Genomic DNA, 7,929 nt, shown 5'->3' on the forward strand with positions numbered 1-7,929 from the left:
TTGGCATCAAGAACCAAGTTGGGGAGGATTGGGATTGAAGAGATTTAGTAGCAGATAGGAGGGTCCCAGTCAATAGATACGTTTAAATGCAGGAATCTAAACTCTCAGGTTAGGGGGGAAATTGTAAAGCACAAGAGGTCTTATTTCTTAAAAGGCTGACATCCTGGAGACATAATCAAGCGCTCTGGTTCAGCAATCACATAAGGGGACTAGTTACCAGACTTGAGGTATCCGTCAGATATAGACATTATGGCATTATACATGCTTCTCAAACTAGGGTAGATTTAATTCTGGGATTAGCTGACAAAAAGTATTGCATGTGTTTTATATTAATGAATCTTTTTGAAAAATTAATTTTACTTGATAGCAATGTAATCTGTTTTTTACATATATATTTTTAAAATAAGCAGTAATACTTTGAAATAGCTAATTTTGGATGAATCTAGAAAAAAATAACACAAAATTTCAAAGAGATGTTCAGATTTTAGTAGGATGTTTTAGCTATACTTCTAAGTCACTATTTGATGCTATTAGGAAAATGTGAAAGGCAGTAACTGCAAAAAGGAGTCTTTGGAAAAGATCCATTTAAAACCAAGTTCTGGCATTTATTGTGTGACCATGGCCAAATTCAAAAATTGCCTAATCCTTTGGGATTGTTGTAAAGATCATAGATAACATACAAGCATCTAGCAAGATACCTGACATATAAACAGCTGCTTAATAATGTGACAAAGGGGAAAAAGCATGGGCTAGAGATGCTTAATCCTGCTGCCTCAGATGAACTCAGGTACTGTCACCTGGAGGGCTGTTTGCATAGAGAATAAAAACTCAAGACTAGAAGTGTGAGTGTGGAGTGAAATTTAACTGAGACATAGTTGGATATGCAGGGAACTAATATATGCTGCATATCTATTCCTAATCACCCTGTTATAAGTTCTTTATGCATTCTCATTTAATTTGAATAACCCTTCAGAGAAGGCATAATTATTTTACAGATGAAATACTTGGGGTTCAGGAAGGCTCAATTGACCCATGTTAAGTAGCTGGTTGAACAGTGGAGTAGGTACCTAGATCTAGTGATTCTACCAAATCCTGCTATAGTGAGGGAAGTTATCCTACTCCCCAAAATGGGAGACAGGTTTGAGTAAGTGAGATTAAATAAATAATGGCTATCTGCAGTAGCTCTTGATCACAGTAGCTCTTGAGTTGGTGATCTGTGTTGTGTGGTGTGACATGGGAAGAGAAGCCTAGAGACAGGAATGTCAGAAATTTTTCATAGTATTCTAAAAATAAATTGATAGAGGTTTAAGTACAGTCAAGTCTCATTAATTTAGATTACAGTGTATGGAATTTGCAAAATGTATATAGGAACTGAGAAACAAGATATCTGAAAATATTCTTCATACTTCCTCCCATCTTCCCCAATAGTTCAACTTAAATCAGAGCCATGACATTCTTAGTGACTTTTGCCTAACAGCCATACTGAATTCTAGGTAAGAGAACAATTGAGCTAAAATCACAAAGGGTAGCATTCTGTAAATATGCAGAATATACACATATAATCCACCACACCCTATTCCATTTATTGTTGTTCACCTTCAACATTCCTTCTTTATTGAGCATCACTTCAGTAAGTCCTTTTGCCAATAATGAAGACACAGAGCTGGATAAGACCTTTTAAGAGCTCAGTCCAACTGGGAATCATGAGACTTCCAAACTGTCACAGTTGAGACAGACATAAAAAATAAGGCCAAAATAGAAAGATACAGAGAATGAAGATACCTAAGATAAATTAAGTCATAGTGCTGAAAAGCAAATAGGAATTTGTCAGGAAGCAAGAAGGGGAAGGAATAGTTTTTTGAGACCTGACAGCATGAAAACAGTGTGATATTTATGGAATGGCAAGAAATTCCACGAGATTGGTGGGCTGCAGGATAGACATGGCTTGAAAGATTAGCAAGGATTAGACCCTAAAGAGGTATGTTATGCTAAGGAATTGGGACTTTATCTTGTGAGTCAAGATAGAGTTATAACCATGAAACCCTTTAAAATTATGTGAAGAAATACTCATAATACATACTTAAATTTTTGATTCTTTCAGTTTTCTTAAAATCGAAGAAATATAAAAAACTTGAATAATTTTATTTAAAATCCCAAAATGCCAGATATAAAGTAAATCACCTTTTATTTTCATCTTATATTTGGTTATCATGAGACATGCAAAACCCTTTAATTTTAATGAGAACAGTGTTTTTGTGTCTTTTTATCACATATCCGCTTAATATTAGGTGTAATGTTGCTAAGTCGGATCCGCATGTGAGGTGCAGCATCAAGCCTTTTCCGATATTTCGTTTTTGTTGCAGCATAATATGAAAATCCTGTTTCACACAGGTGCATTGTAGCAAAAGGAAGAAGTACACGAACTGCACGCATTGCAATGCTTGGGTACTCTTGAATTAGGCTACTCCAAAAATCATTTAGGGAAAGTTCACTGAAATTTTGTTTCACTTGAGAATCAGATGTTAAATCAATCAGGCTCTCATAGTCCCGTGCTACTAATGAGGCTGGTTTAACAGATACTGTAAATGGATTTCTAACCCAAGCATTATTGTCATTTGTTACAGGAAAATATTTTAACAGAGTAGAGCGCAAACCCCGTAGGTGCTGCACAATGGCACTGCAAATATCTTTATCAACTGTAGAATTAATTTCAGTCAAAAAGTCACTTAGTGTAGGAAAACAATCAAAGTTTTCTTCTTCTACAGATGAGGCCCAAAACGCCAATTTTCTTAACAATGATGACATTTTATCAAATACTGTAAACACTGTCACATTTTTTCCTTGCATTGACAGATTAACCTCATTTAATTTAGTAAAAATATCTGCAAGATATGCAAGTCTTAGGAGCCAAGATAAATTTGTTAAACAATCAGACAGTTGAAAAGCAGAATCCATGAAAACCAATAGTTCACGACGAAGCTCAAAAAGTCTTACAAGAACTTTACCTCGGGAAAGCCACCTCACCTCTGTATTTAGAAGAAGTGCTGTGTGCTGGGCACCCATTTCTTCACATAAAATTTTTAGTAGTCTGGATTGATGTGGTCGAGCTTTAATATAATTGATGATTTGTACTGCTTGATCTAGCACATTTTTTAGAGATGTAGGCATTATTTTAACTGCTAGTGCATGTCTATATAATAGGCAGTGACTACTGGTACTTTCCGGAGCCACATACTTAATCAAGGCGACAGCCTCAGCAATTTTTCCATCTATTGCCCTAGAAGCATCACTACAAATATCAACACATTTTCCCCATTCAATCTCATGTTTCTGCATAAAACTGTTGATGCAGTTGAAAATTTCTTTACCAGTAGCATTACTTTGCAGAGATTCACATAAGAGTAGGTCTTCCTCAATAGACTTATTAAATCGGTAACGAACAAACACAAGTAGCACAGCAAGTCCTGAAACATCAGCTGATTCATCTAGCTGCAGCGAAAACCCATCACAAATTTTCAGTCTACAAACAAGCTCTTCTTCAATGTCAGCAGCTAGATCCTTAATTCGGCGTGCAATAGTACTGTTTGATAGTTGCACTGCATCTATTTTTTTACTGTATTGTTCATCAAACATCCGCATCACGACATCTTTTGCACAAGGTTTGATAAGCAATTCTCCAACAGTATGAGCCTCTCCACTCAGGGCTATATGGTAACTTACATTGTACGATGCCTCTGTAGCACTTTCATTATCTGTATTGACAATTTTAGGTGGTAGGGGTTTGTTATTTTCAGGTGAATCAAGATGTTGCTTGAAAAAGCTTATGTCTTTGTCTTTATATGCAGCATGTTTAGTTTCCAAATGTCTTCGAAGCTTACTAGGGGCCAAAGAGCTATTTGATAAAATTTTCTTACATAATACACACTGAGCATGAGGTGCATCTCTATTTCCAAAGTAAGTAAATCCAAAAGACAAATAACTTTCATCATATTTTCTTCTTTTTGGTTTCTTACTAAATGTTATTTTGTTGGAATTGGACATAAATTGAACCCTGGAAAGCTCATCTTCTGATTTTTTAGAAACTGATGGCTGCAACTGTTCATCATCACTTTGTAATATTCCAACTTTTTGATCATTTGATTCAGACACAATTTGATAAAATGATTCTACTTCTTGTTTAAGACTTCCTTGTTTCGGCAATAGATCCATAGGCAATGTATTTGTGGTACAAAACATGGTTAGTTTAGAATAAACATTGAGTATCACAAATTTGTTGAAATTATAAGACAGGATACATAGAAGATGAGCAATCATCAAAGAGATGATATATAGCAACACATCAGTTAATTTGTAAATGCTGCCTATGCATCAATGCGCAGATGGAGCATCACACGTTCGTCTATCAGGTGATCTCTCATGCGATTTCCTGGTGCTCTCAGGTATGGCACACCTTTTCTTAAAGGTAGATTATCACATAAAAATAAAAGCTATAGAAATGAGTTTAGTAGTCTTAAACTTATATCTTAAGATAAACTATTAAAAAAATCTATTGTTAGCATTGACCTTTTTTCTCAGAACACTTATTAGAAAACATTAATATTCTATAAAACACAATTTGGGAACTACTGGGTTAAGAAATAATAGAATTGATAAGCATGTTTTTAAAGGAACTTGAAGAATATGTCCCATGCCAAGGGTTGGCAAACTTTTTCTGTAAAGGGCCATATAATCAATATTTTTTACTTATGAGCCATATGGACTCTGTTGCAACTCAATTCTATAGTTGTGGCATGGCAGCACAATAGGTAAAAAATGGGCACAGTTGTGTTTCAATAAATCTCTTTAAAAAAACAGCATAGGGCATAATTTACCAACCCCTTTTCATGGTATCTTGGAATCTCTCTTAGCTTTCTGATGCCTGTTGTCATTAGATACATTCATTGTTGATACCATTATATATCTGAAGGCTCCTTTCAGGGCTAATAACTATGAAGCTGTATTAAAAACATACAAAGAGTTCAAGTTTTGCAAGACATGGAATTCTGCTATATCCTAAATACAGTGTTGAAATTGAAAAATAAACTATAGACCAAAAGTTAGCTACTATTTCTCTGAACTTAAAATTACGTATTTATATTATCCAAATTGACTCATTCAAAATAATGTATATTTTACTGATTACTCTGCATCCCGTTAGATTATAGATGAAAACTTAACCAAGACCTAAAAACATAAATTGTAATTTTAATAGGTTTATTCCTCATATACTTTTTTAAAGCATAAATTAAAAGCAAGGGTAACACAAATTTTACGACCTCTAAAGAATAATACTAGCTTCATAAGTTAAGATAGAAGAATTTAGTATCTATCCAAATACAGCTACTCTTGATTTACACTTTATGCCTTGGCTACAGAGTAAGCTTTGTAGTCTCACATTAGATCCTGTATCAAAATGGTTTTCCTATTAATAGCTAGAGGGTAAGATACCTGAAATGAGGAGTACTCCCCTTCTGGAATCACATTCTCCACCTTGGCAGCTTGAAATGCAGACTCTTCAAAAGAATAAAATTAAGGGGTGGGATGGAAGGGGAGTAACCAATAGCCTAGAATGAGAAAAATTAAAATTAGAGACTGTAAAAGCAGCACTAACTACATACCTCTAAAGTGACCACCCATTACAATTTATTTTAGATCCTGGCAATGCAAATGATTCTTCACTGCAATGCGGATCTTGGACTGAAACATAAATGCCTATAATAAATATGCTAATATTTTTGTCCTATTTAATGCCCCGGTAACTTCATTTGTTTTGAGATGCTCTTCCATCCAGTGACTTCATAGAAATGTCCAAAAACTAAACCTAACTTTTAAAAGTACAGCCACACTTTGTCTCTAAAACTAAGCACTAAGTGTAATCTAAAATGGAAGCAACCTATACATGAACGTGTTACATGCAATATGCCTTTTTGCTATAACCATCTGTCCCCTCATTAACCAATCTCCAAGGTTACCAATGCATACTGAGTGATCACTGTTTAGCCAGTAATTGCTAAATCCCTTATAGAACTCACTTAATCCTTAAAACAAACCTGAGTCAGGGACTATCAATAACGCCACTTTAGTGATGAACAAATGGACACAGAGAAGTCACCTTTTAAGTGAAGAACTAACAGAACCCAAAAAGTTTGAGTGCAGAACCTATATGCCTAGCCATTACTTGTGTGTCCCTGAATAACCTTAATTTTCTAAGCACTAAAATATCTGATATCAGAAGTTGGATGGTGCAGGGAGAAATGGGTTACAACTGCCAGAAAGTTGAGGATCTCAAAACTGGCAGCAGCAGAAAGCCCCACTTCTCCTATTGGGAGCAAAAGAGCAGATTTCCTTTCCATAGTCTCTATTTGGATTCAGCAACAGAGAACTTCGTGGAGTTGCTGGTGGATCTAAAAGATGAGGACCCTCTCTCCTGCTGCCAGAGGACACAACGGAGTAGGAAGCCTGTTTTCAGGAAAGTGGGCCTCAACCCCACCTCTTTATAGAGGTGCTTCCCCCAATCTCTCGAGGACGAAGTCTGGACTCCCTAGAGAGCAAAGTTTCTATTCCACTCCCAGAAAAGGGCGGCTCCCTCATTTTTTTGTTTCTTCCGGTTACACTGAAAGGTAGCACAATCCCTTCACCACCACCCTCAGGCGTTTGAACAATACCCTCCGGGACAAGAGGGCTCGGCAGGAGTGCAGTCCATTCAGAAAGCCTAGGCAGGTGGTGGGTATGGACACCCCTTCCAGCACCGAAATGCTTTTAGCAATGGTCACCTCGATGTGTGGCCCGGGACAGCCAACCCTCAGCTCTTCCCTGTCTTCGGTGTGCGATGCTCGCAGACCGCCACATCTGGGTTTGCTTCCTGTCGGAGCCCACCCTCGCCTACACAAATCTCCTCTTGCGTCCCCGGACGGCCGCTTCGGCTAACTACCACATGTACGCGTCTGAGCACCCCATACTAGCTTCCTACTTTGTCTCCGTCAGTGATGGAGAGCATGGTCTAGTGCGGCCAGGCTGCAGGGCAGCGCCGCGGTCCCAGCGAGCCCGCGGCCGCCATTTTAGACAGACAGCTCCAGGCGGCGGCCATTTCAGAGCGCACCACCAGCCGCCGCGGCCGCGCGGGTCCTCACCTTCACCGAGGCCTGGACAGGGTCAAGAGCCAGTCGTCGCGGACTGGGGGGAGGAGGCGAGAGGGGGAAATGAAAAATAAAACAGGGAAGAAGGATTCGGGGACAGGGTGATGCTCTCAGTTCAGGGATATCGCCTATGCCACCTCCACAGAGATCCGGTTCGCGGCTGGCGCGGTCGCTCTTCAGAAGATAAATTTAGCACCCTGGAGCGCTCGAAATCACAGTCTCCACGAGCGACTCCTCCGCTACCCAATCAGCGCCACCGTTGCTCCTCGTCACCAATTCGCGCTGAGCAGTGGGGCGGGACTAAGAGAAAGGACCCGGCGCGGTGGGCGTGGCCAAGTCGCCGCCGAGGTGCTGGGCGAGTTGGAGCCGTGCGGCCGCGGTGCTGTCAGGCCGCGGTGCTGTCAGGCTTGGGCGATGGTTTTCAGACTTCCCAGGCCCGAGCCAGCCCGGACGCTCGTTTAGCATGCAGATGCCTGGTGCTGCCAGATGGAGTCTGTGATCCTGCAGGGCCGGGCTGCATTCGAGAATCCTCAAGCTTTTAGCTCTGGCGCCCCGCCCCGGCGGCGAGGACCTGAGAGCATTCGCTGGACCGCGAGGTGCGCGCGGAGGAGCGGAGCGCCTCTGGGCTACCACGGCCTCTTTGTTCTCCGAGCCACACCCCAGGCTCCGGTTGCACAACCACCTCCTCTTTTTCAGATTTTCCCACTGAAATCTGGGTCGAAAACGCCCTGTGCCTTCTCCGGCCACCGCCCCA

The 7,929-nt window shown here is 40.0% G+C and overlaps 1 protein-coding gene across 2 annotated transcripts; it reads right to left on the bottom strand.

Annotated features, from left to right (window-relative positions):
• Nucleotides 1-2,168: 2,168 nt before the first annotated feature.
• ZBED5 (zinc finger BED-type containing 5) lies at nt 2,169-7,829 on the bottom strand. 2 transcript variants are annotated; one of them, XM_080643097.1, is made up of 3 exons: nt 7,170-7,829; nt 5,488-5,603; nt 2,169-4,455 (listed from the first exon to the last, which is right to left on the bottom strand). In XM_080643097.1, the coding sequence occupies exon 3, from the start codon at nt 4,312-4,314 to the stop codon at nt 2,236-2,238; it is 2,079 nt and encodes a 692-aa protein (XP_080499223.1). In that variant the 5' UTR covers nt 4,315-4,455; nt 5,488-5,603; nt 7,170-7,829; the 3' UTR covers nt 2,169-2,235. The 2 variants fall into 2 exon arrangements, with proteins under 2 accessions (XP_080499223.1, XP_080499224.1); XM_080643098.1 differs by having other exon boundaries at nt 2,169-4,487; nt 7,170-7,400.
• Between the last annotated feature and the right edge of the window lie 100 nt (nt 7,830-7,929).

This window comes from Plecotus auritus, assembly GCF_963455305.1.
Source record: "Plecotus auritus genome assembly, chromosome: 9".
Taxonomy (NCBI): domain Eukaryota; kingdom Metazoa; phylum Chordata; class Mammalia; order Chiroptera; family Vespertilionidae; genus Plecotus; species Plecotus auritus.

Bases quoted from the DNA above. Each gene is read 5' to 3' on its own strand.
- ZBED5 (XM_080643097.1), bottom strand. From the start codon at position 4,314: ATGATTGCTCATCTTCTATGTATCCTGTCTTATAATTTCAACAAATTT.